General features: G+C 42.1%; 1 protein-coding gene and 1 long non-coding RNA gene across 8 annotated transcripts in view; one reads left to right on the forward strand and one right to left on the reverse strand.

The window, feature by feature from the left end:
• akap9 (A kinase (PRKA) anchor protein 9) overlaps nucleotides 1-14,621 on the forward strand; it is a 98,986-nt gene that overhangs the window by 3,913 nt on the left and 80,452 nt on the right. For all 7 annotated transcript variants that reach the window (XM_077006641.1, XM_077006640.1, XM_077006642.1 and 4 more), the window contains exons 2-3: nucleotides 5,364-5,591; nucleotides 13,788-13,832. In XM_077006641.1, the coding sequence (XP_076862756.1) occupies nucleotides 5,364-5,591; nucleotides 13,788-13,832 (273 nt within the window). The remainder of the gene's footprint in view (nucleotides 1-5,363; nucleotides 5,592-13,787; nucleotides 13,833-14,621) is intronic.
• LOC143514897 (uncharacterized) lies at nucleotides 7,123-8,335 on the reverse strand. Its single transcript, XR_013130984.1, has 2 exons — nucleotides 7,701-8,335; nucleotides 7,123-7,401 (listed from the first exon to the last, which is right to left on the reverse strand). It is a non-coding gene; the product is annotated as an uncharacterized LOC143514897 (long non-coding RNA).

The following is a 14,621-nucleotide window of genomic DNA, read 5'->3' on the forward strand; positions in this document are numbered from 1 at the left end:
TCAGTTATTTGCAACCACCCCCTGCATGTTTATATCACATAGATACTGTTCGGGTAAATTTGACCCTTTTTAAAATTTTTGACCCTTTAAAAAAAAATTTTATTTTTATTTTTTTAATTTGTGTGTGTATGTGTGTGTGTGTGTGTGTATGTGTGTTTGTGTATGTGTGTTTGTGTATGTGTGTTTGTGTATGTGTGTTTGTGTGTGTGCGTATGAGAGTGTGTGTGTGTGCGTATGAGAGTGTGTGTGTGTGCGTATGAGAGTGTTTGTGTGTGCGTATGAGAGTGTTTGTGTGTGTGTATGAGAGTGTTTGTGTGTGTGTATGAGAGTGTTTGTGTGTGTGTGTATGAGAGTGTTTGTGTGTGTGTATGAGAGTGTTTGTGTGTGTGTATGAGAGTGTTTGTGTGTGTGTATGAGAGTGTTTGTGTGTGTGTATGAGAGTGTTTGTGTGTGTGTATGAGAGTGTTTGTGTGTGTGTGTGTGTGTGTGTGTCTGTGTATGAGAGTGTGTGTGTGTTTTTGTGTGTGTGTGTTTTTGTGTGTGTGTGTTTTTGTGTGTGTGTGTTTTTGTGTGTGTGTGTTTTTGTGTGTGTGTGTGTGTGTTTTTGTGTGTTTTTGTGTGTGTGAGTGTGTGTGAGTGTGTGTGAGTGTGTGTGTGTGTGTGTGTGTGTGTGTGTGTGTGTATGAGAGAGAGTGTGTGTGTCTGTGTATGAGAGAGAGTGTGTGTGTCTGTGTATGAGAGTGTGTTTTTGTGTGTGTGTGTGTGTGTGTGTATAAGTGTATGAGAGTGTTGAGTGTGTTTGGTATCATAGTTTGAACATGGGAATTTTCACATTTTTATGAAAAACGATCCTAATTGAACCATTACCTGTTACAAGTAAGGAACACCATTGCACTAAATATTGATAGAATAATTAGTAAAGTAGTTAGTAATTAAATATTCTCACTGTCTGTTAGGATTTTTTTGGTTTCAGACATCTTTTGAACAATTAAACATGCACCAGGGTCAAAGTTACCCTAAACATCATGGCTGTTTTACAAGAATGCACATAATAGGTGGGTTAAAATCATTCAGTGTGATTTTCTGGATTTTGCTTTTAGATTCCATCACTCACACTTGAAGAACACCTATGATAAAAATGACAGATTTCTACATGCATTGCAAGTGTGAAAATCAGCAAAATCGGCAGCGTATCAAATACTTGTTTTCACTGTAAATGACAAATCTAACATACATTAGCTGCACTGTGGTCATCATTAGCTGCACTGTGGTCATCACTGTGACGTTTTCTCTTCTCCTTGGTTTGCACCATGAGTCACTTCCACTGGATACTATACATAAAAAGAGGAAAATGTCCACTGCCATATTCATGACTGTACATCATATATGTAATGCTACATACAAATGCTGTTCTGTGCACACCTGTATAGTTCACACTGGCCTGTATGCCAGAGCCCTGAGAGCTGGGTACAGAATATAGCATGTATTTCAGGGTAATGGCCAGTTGCATTTTTAAATTTATTTATAATTTTTTGGTTTTGTTTTGCATTAGTGGTAATAGTAGAAATGTCAATAACCACTTGTAATCTGAGTTTCTTAAAAGGTAATATTTATTTATTTATTACTTTTCTTTGCTCTTTAGTGTCAAGATTCATTTGTCTGCGTCTTTTTGGTATCGAATTCTGGTATTTTTGAGGTGCTTTTGACTGTAATTGTGGATTCACTGGTGTATTTTCCTGCCCAGTATGTTCAGGGATGAAGGATGATGAGACTTTTCAGCAGATACTAAGAGACTGCAGGTACAGGACACTGAGAGACTGCAGGTACAGGACCAGGTTTCTCTGCTGCTCCTCTGTGTTCCTGGCAGGCGTTTGTATTGTGAGGCTGTCGGGTGTTTGCTGCTGACATGACTCTCTGTGTAACTCACTCTGATTTAGGGCTGTGGCACTGCAGGATCCTAACAGATACCTGTGATTCACTAATGTCAGTCCATGGTTTTTGTTGTAGTTATTGTTTATGTTTAGGTATATTCAGTATATTGTGCCGCAGAATGGGCCCCATGTTTAGTATAGCAGATCATGCACACGCATCTCTCGTCTGCACATCTCAAAACACCTGATGGACATCAGTAGATTCAGATGCATTATAACAGATGTTTGAGTGTTTGTGTCTTAGGCAGGTACAGGGGAGAATTACCACCTATATACCACCTACTGTCCTCATCACTTTGCCTTTACAGTAGGATTAGGATTATTATAATTCTACTCTTAACTCTACAGTTATGGCCACCAGTGTGTTTGTGTGAAATGCGCATGGCTCTCATCCAGACCAGCTCATCCAGACCAGCTGTCCTCCCCTCTCTCCTCTCCTCTCCTCTGCTCTCCTCTCTACTCCGTCCTCCCCTCCCCTCCACCCTTCACTCCCCCTGCCCTTCCCTCTCTCCCATCCTCTCCTCCCCTCTCCTCTCTCCTCCCCTGTCTGTCTTTCAGATCCTGCAGGGTATCGTTCATTGTGTCTTACGCCACTCGCCACAGGTGGCCTTTCCGTATCCTAGAGACTGACCTGCTAATGCACCTGTATCCACTCTTCCCTTATTAACAGCTGATCTGGTGTCAGATCGGGTGCCTCTCAGCCTGGCCTACATTGTATGCACTTTTAGTTGGATATGAATGTAGGCAAACACAATTCACTCTAGAAATCAGTTTTGACCAAATTTCATGACCAAATTTAAAAGGGGCATACTATATAAAAACATAATGATTATAAAATAAAAGTAGCCTAGTATAAAATAAGCTATATGGTGATAATTCTACCCAGATAATTCTACCCAGGATTTAACGTGTGAAGAGAGAAAAAAAAAACTTCCACTGCCTTTGAATGGCCCAGAGCAGGTTTCCGCTAATGGCAAAAATCGCACGAAAAAATCTCTGCATATGCGATGCGCTACCAGCACACCCTCAGAAAGAGTTTTCAGCACAGCGGGTAGTGTGGTCACCCCAATCCGCAGCTTATTAAAGCCAGAGAAGGTCAACATGTTGCTTTTTTTGGCCAGACACATTGACATGTAAGCGTGTTGGAATAGGATACACAATGTTGGCCCTCTTAACATTTTTAGTTATTACAGTTTAGCACGTTTCGGGAAGTCATGCTTTCTGTTTGTTTGTTTTATATTTTTCTTGCTCTTATTATATTTTCATTCATTATTCTTTCCTTCGTTTGTTCTGCTGTGATGTCATAGTGAAATCCATGATGATTTATTTTAAAGCTTTTTCAAAAAAAGGTAAATGCCATAGCCATTCATAAGCTCTGTTGCTTCGTTTTGTTGTTCAACTTTTAATAAACGTGTCAATTTTATTTTGTAGCCTTTTTCACTACAAAATTAATGCTTTTGCTGATGTTGAACTTCGGTTGACATTGAGCAAGTTTCCCGACGCACAACGAACAGGCTTATTCTATTCGCATTGACATTGAGCAAGTTTCCCGACGCACAACGAACAGGCTTATTCTATTCACGTGAATAACATGAAATGTTTAAAATTAATACAGACATGTAGAAAAAAAAATGAAGACAAACTTTAACCTAGATATAAATAATAATATCCTAATAATAAAAATAGAATAATAATAAATAATATAATATGCCAATTAGGCATATTTGTAGAAGAAGGGTATTTTAATTTTCATCCCTGACTCTAATTCATATTATTAGAGTCAGTTATATACCTTATTTATTCATTTTCCGTACAATCCCTGCTAAAGTTTTAGGTGAAGGAGACCTAAAGAAGGTGCATGTTTGTGGAAAAACAAAATCCATCCATCGCGATGGTAGGTCATAAATGATGATCGGCACAACCCTAATAGGAAGGTAGTTTGTTTCATAGCAAATGTTCACAGAAGTCTGCAACTTGCTTAAATAAATGCGAAATAAATAATAAATAATTTTTTTAATAACAATGAATTGCACTTTTTTTTAAAAATATTGTATCACCTGAAAGTCATCAGAGATTCACACCAACAGTGTTATGTAACTTCTCATGATGGCATTCGATGTTCAAAATAAGTTAGTAATATTTCAGACTGAATCATGTAGGAGGATGTGCGCGGTGGTGAGTGGTATGTGGCGTGCGCGGTGGTGAGTGATGTGTGGTGTGTGCGGTTGCGTGTGCGGTAGGCCATGCTAGTGAATACACTTTCTGTTCATTTTCGCTGGTGTAAAGGGTTAGTCCATGCTCCATCACCATGGTTACAGCAGAAAAGATTCTGAAACTCACCCAGACTGATGCTTCAGAAAAGCAAGAATACCAGTGAAATAGTAATGATTCATAATGATAGTTCCCATTTTTACAGAGAGAATTTAAAGATCAGAATTCAGTCATGGTACTTTTCCAGATTCTGTAGTCCTAGAAGAAGTCTTGTTCTAAACTAGACAGGTATTTTAATGTGGAGTCTTCACTAATCCGGTAATGTTCCCTAGAAATGTCTGAACCAGGCTGTGTACCCTGTGTTGGTCTCTTCACAATTACACTACATGACATGGTTGCTCAAGACTCGTCCAACATGGATCATTTTGCGTCAGACTGGATCTTTCCAGAACAGCCAGGATCATGAAGGATGATCTGAGTAAATCTTGATTGCTTTAGTCTGGGTTTGTTTGAATCTGTCTAGGTAATTTTATTGAGTTGGATAAATCTGAACTAGTGTAGGTCAGTCTTGATCAACCTCAATCAGTCTAGATCTGCCGGGATCAATCCGAGTCGGGCTAGATCTGCCGGGATCAATCAGAGTCGGGCTAGATCTGCCTGGATCTGCGCAGTTTCTGAGATGATTGCGTTTTGAGGAGTGATCGTGTAAGTGAGTGTGTGTGTGTTTGTGGGGGGAGGTGTGTGGAGGTGTGTGAGGGGGTGCGTGTGTGTGTGGAGGTGTGTGGTTGTGTGAGAGTGTGTGGGAAGGAGTGAGTGTGTATGGAAGTGTGTGGTTGTGAGTGTGTGTGTGTGTGGGGGGGAGGTGTGTGTGTGTGTGTGTGTGTGTGTGTGTGTGTGTGTGTGTGTGTGTGTGTGTGTGTGTGTGTGTGTGTGTGTGTGTGTGTGTGCGCGCGCGCTCATGTTGTCTCCCAGCAACCACACACACTGCCTACATCACTGCAGATCTCTGCTCCACCAATTAATCCCAGTCCCTCGCAGTGCTGGATTACACCCACATCACAGTGGATTACACAGTGGATCATGAGAATCCGAAGATTACAGGGGTGAAAATATTTGGCCACTGGTGGTCTGATCTGTAGTTTTTTTCCAGCAGCTAAACATGTATCTCCTAGTGTTTGTGTTTTTATGTTAAGATATTAGTTTTGTTTGTTTCTGTTGCAGCTGGCAGAGTACAGGCAGAAGAAAGCTCACAATGATGGACAGAAGAAGAAAAAGACGAAGAAGAAGAAGACAGGATCAGAGGAGGAGTGTGTGAGGGAGGCACAGCTGGACCCGTCAGTCAAACAGGAAGTGACCCGAGAGGGGAATGAAGCCTCCACTGGGCTGTCCTTAACGAAGACCCTCCGCACTGGAGAAACTGTGAGACACGACCAGATATACACACTAGAGGTGAACATACACACACACACACACACACACACACACACTCTCATCCACCCTCTACACTGGAGAAACTGTGAGATATACTTGTACCCACACACACCTCATACACACAAAGACATAACACATCAGAGCAGGGCAGTGAGGAATTGCATTCACTTTCAGATTCAGACTGGCAGGAAACGCTTGAAGGTTCAAACCAGTATGACTGCAGTCTTACTGAGCATGGAATCATTTTATTTTGGTAAATGGGGCCCTTAGGACTTGCCCGGTCCAGTCCTGAGGGCCCCAGTCCTGGGGGCTATGAGACATTGTGTTGCACATCACTACAAACCCGAACAATTGCATAAAGTGTATGGATGACAACATCCACACTCGTATTACCATAACATCCTGAGGAGTTGTGCCTATGCACCTCTGGTTAGAGCTGGAAGACAAAGTAAATCTTTAGCAACTTTAACAGTTGATGGTCTGTCTAAGTCCCAAATTAAAAATTTTCTATAGGTGAGAGGCTTTGTAGGAGAAGACTCTACCCCAGCTGAAATATTACTAATTCTAGAAACTAAAGTAAACTTTACGTTTTGAGAGTGCAGACATGGCAGGTTCTACTACACCAGGGGTGGGCAATTAATTTTTACAAGGGGCCACATGAGAAACCTGAATTGTGTCAGAGGGCCACACAAACAATAATGACGTCCTCACAGTGGCTCCGCCCACCTCACGCAAACTTCCGCGAGTGTTCTCCGAAACGATGTGTGTTGGTATAAAGAAACACCCCTCAAAAACAGGGGAAGGAATATTTACCTGACCAATTTTAATGTTGCTTTTTGTTTCAGATTTGAAAAGTGCTGGAATTTAGGCTAAATACCATACCACTACCATACCACTTTATTTATAAAAGCACTTTAAAAACAACAATAAAGCTGACCAAAGTGCTGTACACAATACAAAGCAGAGAACAGGGAAAGTAATTAAAATGACACAAGGATATAAAACAAACACAAACAGTTAAACAGTCTGAGTCATTATGCTGATTTAAAAGCCAAGTCATAAAAATATGTTTTTAGATGGGTTTTAAAAACACTGAGTGAGGGAGCGTGCCTGATGTACTGCGGTAACTCATTCCAAAGCTTTGGAGCTATGCATGCAAACGCTCTATCCCCTCTAAGTTTGCGATGCGTCTTTGGAACAGTTAAAAGCATCTGGTCAGCTGATCTAATGGCGCATTTCCACTAGGGCCTGCTTGGCGCGGTACGGTTCGGTACGGGTCGATTCGCAACGGAACGGTACGGTCGCGTTGTGTTTCCATTACAATGGTGAACCACCCCAATGTGGGTGGAGTCGCTGTTGGCGCGCGGGTTGTAGTGTCGTGACATCATTTGTATACGACCACAACACCGGTCGACGCCCCTTAACACATAGCATTATTGTATCTTATTTATCTTTATCTTCATTATTGTATGTGGTTGCTCTAATTATTGATAATAATTTGGTATTACTCAAACAGGCTGAACACACCCTGCATAAAAAGCATCAGTCATACAATCAAATGAAATCAAACTTTATTATGAAATATAGATATTTAAAGTACAACATATGTAAATAATATAGTTATAGTTTTAAAAAAGTGCAAAAAGCAAATATATACGTATAGCTTTATATGAAATAAATATTTATAGTACTACAAGCAACATTTTGTGTGCTTTTACTGGCGTCTGTCTCGCATGGTGTTCACAAGTTCGCCAAGCACCCCGAGGAAAGCCCGGTTGAAGGAAACATTTTCCGCCAACTCCGCTCGCCTCGTCAGTGGAAGGGGAATCTTGAACGTAAAAAATAACAAATATTAAACACAAGCATTCCCGTGAAAGCAACAACAATATAGCGTAACTGCACAAAATGTGTAGCACGTCATCGCTGCTCATGCTGTGTTTATGGCTACAGCTAACTAGCAACTAGCAAGGCTAAGAGCTAGCTATTGTACAGTAGTGACTGTGGTGGTAACATTAACTACAAACACAGCTCTAAATTCCTGCGTTTACAATAGATGCGTTCATATTACGTTCATATTACATCTTTTACGAGCCTAGTAGTAAAACTGTGAAATCACAATACACTCACCATTCTCCGTGGCCTCCAGCACCGACAATGTCCAGCACGTTTTCTCTTCCGTTACTGGCTGGCCGGTGACCGTATATGACATCCATTTGCTGGAACCATTTCCAGTCTTTGCGGTTTGCTCCGCTGTGTCCGTTATGGTCCTTCACCGCCCGGTAATCGCGTTAAGCTTTTTTAGCTTGGACCGACCGGCACTGCTGAACGGACCGCTGGTAGCCATGAGTGGCCATTAGCGCGGAAACCTCGCTAAAAACCTTTACATTTCTAGTGGCCCCGTCCAGTTCGCCCTGGATTTTTTGATCGCTGATTATTAACAGAAAGGTTTGTACCTCGGCGTTTGACCAGGGAACAGACTTCGCTCCTTGGGTTTTAAAAATGGCTGAGGAGTCCATAGCATAGCGGAGGAGTCGCTCTCCTGACGCAACCTGTGACGACACTCCCTGGCCAATCAGTGTCATGCTGTCCCTCCACGTCACAGAACTGTACCGCTTCGGAACGGTTAGAACCTCGAGCGAGTCGGTACGAAAAAAGTACCCAAAGGGGCCGGCTCACAGGGTACTGGTACTAATGGAAACACTCACAAACCGACCCGTACCGAACCGTACCGCGCCAAGCAGGCCCTAGTGGAAATGCGCCATAAGGGACCGAGATGGAACATATGGATGTAATAGTTCAGATAGGTAGCATGGGGCAAGTCCATTAAGAGATTTAAAAGCAAATACCAGTATTTTAAAATGGATTCTTAAGTGAATTGGGAGCCAGTGAAGAGCAGCTAAAATTGGCGTGATGTGCTCTCGCCTTCTTGTACCAGTTAAAAAACGGGCCGCGGTGTTCTGCACTAGCTGTAGACGGGTCATGGAAGCCTGACTTATTCCAGTCAATAGTGAGTTACAATAGTCCAGGCGAGATGTTATAAAAGCATGTATTACTGTTTCCAGATTACGTCTAGAGAGTAGAGGCTTGATTTTTGATAATCTCCTCAGTTGAAAAAAGCAAGCTTTAACCACAGCGTTTACCTGGGCATCCAACTTTAACATAGGATCCATTTTTACACCCAAATTTGTCACAATGTGTTTTTCAAACAATGACAGAGATGAGAGGTCAACACAAGGAATGCTGCTTGTATCACTAGGTCTAAACAACATGATTTCTGTTTTTTTCTCATTCAAACTGAGAAAATTTATCGACATCCATCCTCTGACATCCATAAGGCAGTCAAGGAGAGGCTGGGCCGAATGTGAACCAATACCTTTCAATTGGAAGTAGATTTGGCAGTCGTCCGCATAACAATGAAAAGGAATACCATACTTCCGAAAAATTGTTCCAAGTGGCAGCATATATATGGAGAACAAGAGAGGTCCCAAAACGGAACCCTGCGGAACACCCCAAGGGAGGTCAACTGAGTCTGACTCACAGTCACCAATGCTGACACAAAATCTTCTATCAGAAAGGTATGATTTGAACCACCTGAGCGCTACGCCTGTAACACCCGCACTTTGCTCCAGCCTAGAGATGAGTATCTCATGGTCCACTGTGTCAAAAGCAGCTGTCAAATCTAAAAGCACCAGTACCACACAGTCACCAGAGTCAGTTGCTAGCAAGATGTCGTTAAAAACCCTTAGCAGGGCAGACTCTGTGCTGTGGTGGGTTTTGAAACCAGACTGAAACACCTCCGTAATTGCATGCTCATCAAGGAAGGACTTCAGTTGAGCAAAAACAATCTTTTCCATGATTTTTGACAAAAAAGGAAGTTTAGAGACTGGCCTAAAATTTGATAACACAGCCAAATCTAGGCCCGGTTTCTTCAACAAAGGCTGCACCACAGCATATTTAAAACTACTTGGCACCACACCAAAGGTCAAACTACTATTAATAATTTTAAGGATAAATGAACCAATAGTAGGAAAGGCTTCTTTAACAAGCCAAGCAGGGGCAGCATCCAAAGGGGAGCCGGTTGGCTTTAAACTGGTAACCAGCTGTTCTAAAAAAGATAGTGAAACTGGCTCAAAGTGGTCAAAACTAACAGTACAGGATCATAGAATAGATGGATCCTGAACAGGTGAAGAAATTGAAGCCCTAGTGCTTATTATCTTATCCAGAAAAAAGTGAAGGAATCTGTCACATGTCTCTCTGGACGTCTCCAGATGGCACGGTTCTTGAGCATTTAATACCGAGCTCAGAGTGTTAAAAAGCACTCGGGGATTTTGAGAGTTTGAAACAATGATATTGGAAAGAAATTTCGACCTAGATGCTTTGACAGTCTTTTGATAAAATTGCAATTTTTCTCTCAGTATCTCCAGATGAACAATTAATCTCTCCTTTTTCCACCTCCGTTCAGCTTTCCTGCACTCCCGTCTGATGTTACGAGTATGTTCATTTAACCAAGGCTCTGATCTGGGCTTTACACGCTTGGTTTTTAATGGAGCTACAGAGTCCAGAACAGTTCGACAAAGTGAGTTAAAATGAATGGTCAGATCCTCTGTACTAGCGGCCATAGAAACGTTTGAGTTTAACTCGTGATTAAAAGCAGCGGAAAAATGAACAGCAATGGAGGGTTTAAAAACACGGAAGCGCCGTACAGGAGCGCATTTTTTAACAGGTTGACCATGATTAATAAAATCAAATAATACAGGCATATGATCCGAGACATACTTGAAAATGTTTGAAATTGTAACTACTTCGTTTCACAACAAATAGCCATCTGAATGAACAGTTTTTTTGTATTACGTTAACAAATACGAGCTTCTTGTAATTCCAGGACGAAACAGAGAACGTGAAGACGTTAAGATTGGGCGTTTTGAAAATAAACAACAATTAAATAATGTGAATAAAAAAGCTAATTATTTCGGATCATTTCGAATATATGTATAAATATTTAACTTAATTAAGTTTAACGTGCTGGGAAATATTGAAATGGACCTTGAAAGTGACGTATATTCCACCTTGTAAAGGTGTATGAACCCTGCAAACATGACTTTGTTCATTGCGCTGAAGCGCGGCGCGCGAGCGAAGTTACAAAATTCGAGAGGTGCACGACCTTGCGAATCAACAGCGCGTGAGGCCCTCCGCCACCGCGATTACATAATTTTCGCCGCGCGGACACTCGCGCCGCGTCAAGTATAAACCTGGCTTAAACCTAGCTTTAAAGCACTTCTACAGCACTTTCAAGGTCCATTTCAATATTTCCCAGCTGACTCAGGTTCTCTCTAAGCTCGGTTTCTGGAACGGAAAACCCTGAGCTTTCGTTAACTCTGAGTTTACTTACCCGGTTTCTGGAATACCCCCCTGTTCAGTCAGCTATTTGTTGTGAATCGAAATACAATTACAATTTCAAGCATTTTGAAGTACTTTAGCCTAAATTCCAGCACTTTTCAAACCTGGAACACAATGCACAATTAAAATTCGTCACGTAAATTTTCCGCCGTTTGCGGAGGTTCGTGCGAGGTGCAACGTTCACTCCTGAAAGTATAAATTCAGCCTTAACTTGTCGCTGATCACCTACAGTGTTTCTCGCACAGCTCACACACACACGCAGGTACGTCCACACGGAATTAACGCAAACGTAGCGCTTTCAAAATAAAAGCGTCACAGTTGTATTGCACGCACGACATAGATATTTGTTTCATTTATGATTGGCCTCTCGCGGGCCGGACAGGGACGCACAACGGGCCGGATGTGGCCCGCGGGCCGTGGTTTGCCCAGGTCTGTACTACACAGTGACGTCTTTGAGATACTGTGGGCCCATCATGACCATTTTAAGCTTTATATGTCAACAAGTCTTTTAGATTCAATTAGAAATGTAACTGGGAGGCAGTGCAGAAATGACCATTTAGAACATTTTATTAGAAGACCATTACAATATTCCCATATCTCATAATTGATGGGATGAAAACATGAAGCAATTTCATGGACCAATTTCATGGACCAGTAGTGCATGTCTCAGACACCCCAGAGCTGACGGATGTTGACTCACCCCCCCCCCCAGAGCTGACGGATGTTGACTCACCCCCCAGTGCTGACGGACGTTGACTCACCCCCCCCCCCCCCCCCCCCCCCCCAGTGCTGACGGACGTTGACTCACCCCCGAGTGCTGACGGACGTTGACTGACACCCCAGTGCTCCTCTCCTCTGTCTCTCCTCTCCTTTCTCTCTCTCTCTCTCTCTATCATCACCTATCTCCACCCCCTCTACCCTCTTCCCTTTATATCCACCTACCACTATTGCTACCTTTTCTCCACCTACTCTCCACCCACACTGCTGTCTCATCATTTTTGTGGATAACGTTAAACAGAAAGAAAAAGAAAAAACTGCCCCCCCCAACTCTGTTTTAAATTACTGCAGAATTACTGGTTTCCCTGGCAACAGACAGCAGCTGCATTTTAGCGTGCACAGACTGTGTGTTTGTGTGCGCGTGTACACGTGTGTGGGGGGTTAGGGTGGCCTTGAAGTGTATCTCTGCTCAGCTCTCTGTAGAGGTCCTGTGTGATGAGTCTCTGCTCAGCTCTCCTTCAGGAAGACCTGCTCTCACTCTGGACCACTGAATTACCTTGCAGGAGATACTGATCATCTTCTGAGGGGACAATCTTTCTGTCCCACGGCTCATGAGGGGACAATCTTTCTGTCCCACGGCTCATGAGGGGACAACCTTTCTGTCCTGCGGCTCATGAGGGGACAACTTTTCTGTCCTATTTGCAGCAATCTGCGTTTCACCTCACTGGGACCTCAGCTATGCAAGCAGCCTATGACCTCCTTCATGACCTCTTGACCTCAACTATGCAAGCAGCCTGTGACCTCTTTCATGACCTCTTGATCTCAGCCTGTGACTTCTTTCATGTCACTACGTCAAGTCATTTTTCGTCTTTTGTTCTTGTCTGTTTGAACAGGGTGACCTGACACACACATTAGCTGTAGCCTCTCTGTTTCCCACTGGAGCTGTTGCTGTGGAAACAGCTGATCTGAGGGCTATGTTTGCACACACACACACACACACACACACACACACACACACACACACACGCTGTTAGCAAGTATGTAAAAAAAAATAAATAAATACAATAAATTGTGCATCACACCACAAGCCTGAAGAGACACTTAATGTCTGTATAAAGTATTGTCTGTGTTTAAAAAACATGTTGTCTGTTATTTATTGTCTTCCACACTGTCACCCAGCATTTGCGCCTCAAACCCTTTTATGAATTGCAGCAGAATAATTAATTTGTTTGTTTTTGATGTTCTCTGATCATTAAGCAGTTGTAGTTGTGTTGTTAACATTATTTATGTAATTTACCACTATTCAGCACAGCATTAACATTAAAATCACTTTTACATTACATCAACATTATAGCATTACATCATCACTGTTGCATTAACATGACTGTTACATCAACATCATTATAGCATTACATCAACATGACTGTTACATTACATTAACATGACTGTAGCATTACATTAACATCACTTACAGTAACATCACTGTTACATTAACCAGTCAGTGTTACATGATTGAGTACAACCACCATGCAACACCATTGATGGCAACCACTGAGAAACACTAAAGTTACACCACTGCACACAACCACCATGTAACTCCACTGCTACACCATTGAGGACAGGCACCATGTAACATCAGCATTACCTTGCTCAATGTCTGTCACATGTAACATCAGACAGAGGGCGTGAGGCACAGTTGCTGCATTTAAGTTGCTTCTTCAGAATTTGAATGTGAAGAGACGGTAGTCTTCACACACCTTTTATTAACTTTTATTTACTCGCCCTAACCCTTTATTAACCTTTATTTACTAACCCCAACCCTTTATTGTCCCACAGGTGTGAAATTTAGTCTGTTAAGACCTGGTGCCATTGTGTCCAAATATCTTTTCGTCTCTTGATAATGTTGTGGATGAAAAGAAGACAGCTGTGTGTGTTCTGTAGAGTTGTGAGGACTGTGCTGCACACTTCAGATCAGTCTTCTGTGAGAAAGACTTGGGCTTCAAGACCAAAAGAAGAGAAAATTGAAGAATTATTATGAATAATTATTAAGAATAAAATAATGTGAACTTTCCTCACGCGTCTTCTTTTGTTCCTCTATAGCCAGACAGCGAGGTTTCCACCACGGCAGAAGACTACTCCTCTGAGGTAAACACTCCGTTACACTCCTCTCAGCTCTGTTCACACCAGGTCAGCCATCAGACCAGGCACAAGTCCTGACACCAGTAATCAGACCAGCCACAAAGCCAGACAGTAGTAATCAGACCAGACACAAGGCCAGACACCAGTAATATACCTCATTACCTCATACCTTGTTGACCACTTTGTGTTGTGGATTTTATTTTAAGTGGATATGAATGCCATGTTAACCAATTAACTTGCATTTCATCACTCATAATGACAAAGTTTTGGGGAGTTTGAATGTTAATTAAAAATCCAAGCTGAAATCTTTAATTCACTATAGCATTCAGTCTCTTTGCTATATTCAGACAAATTACATCCTGTTTGCTTTAATTATCACCGAGAAGATTCCACCTGTTATAATTTGATCTGAATGGGCATAGTTTGGCAAGGAACACAATTTGCACTGTACTGTCAGGACAAACACCAAACCAGAAAGTCCAGGGACCGTGTAGCTCCCTGATCTGAAGCCCAACGGTCACAAGTCCTGCACAGAGATGAGAACCGCTTGAACCGATGAACACCATCTCTCTTGTACTCCATTAATCAGGCCTTAATGGCAGCAGGGCAGGATGGAAGCCAGTGTGGGGTGAATGGCCAACGGCCACCTGCTTGGTGTTGAGTGCTGTGAAGACAACACAAATTTGTTTATAAAGTGCTTTTCATACACAGTAACAAAGTGCTTCACATGAAAGATTAAAATGAAAGGATATGTTTATTTATCCAAATAAACTAGTACTAACAGAAATGTGAATG

Source organism: Brachyhypopomus gauderio, chromosome 5, assembly GCF_052324685.1.
Source record: "Brachyhypopomus gauderio isolate BG-103 chromosome 5, BGAUD_0.2, whole genome shotgun sequence".
NCBI lineage: Eukaryota > Metazoa > Chordata > Actinopteri > Gymnotiformes > Hypopomidae > Brachyhypopomus > Brachyhypopomus gauderio.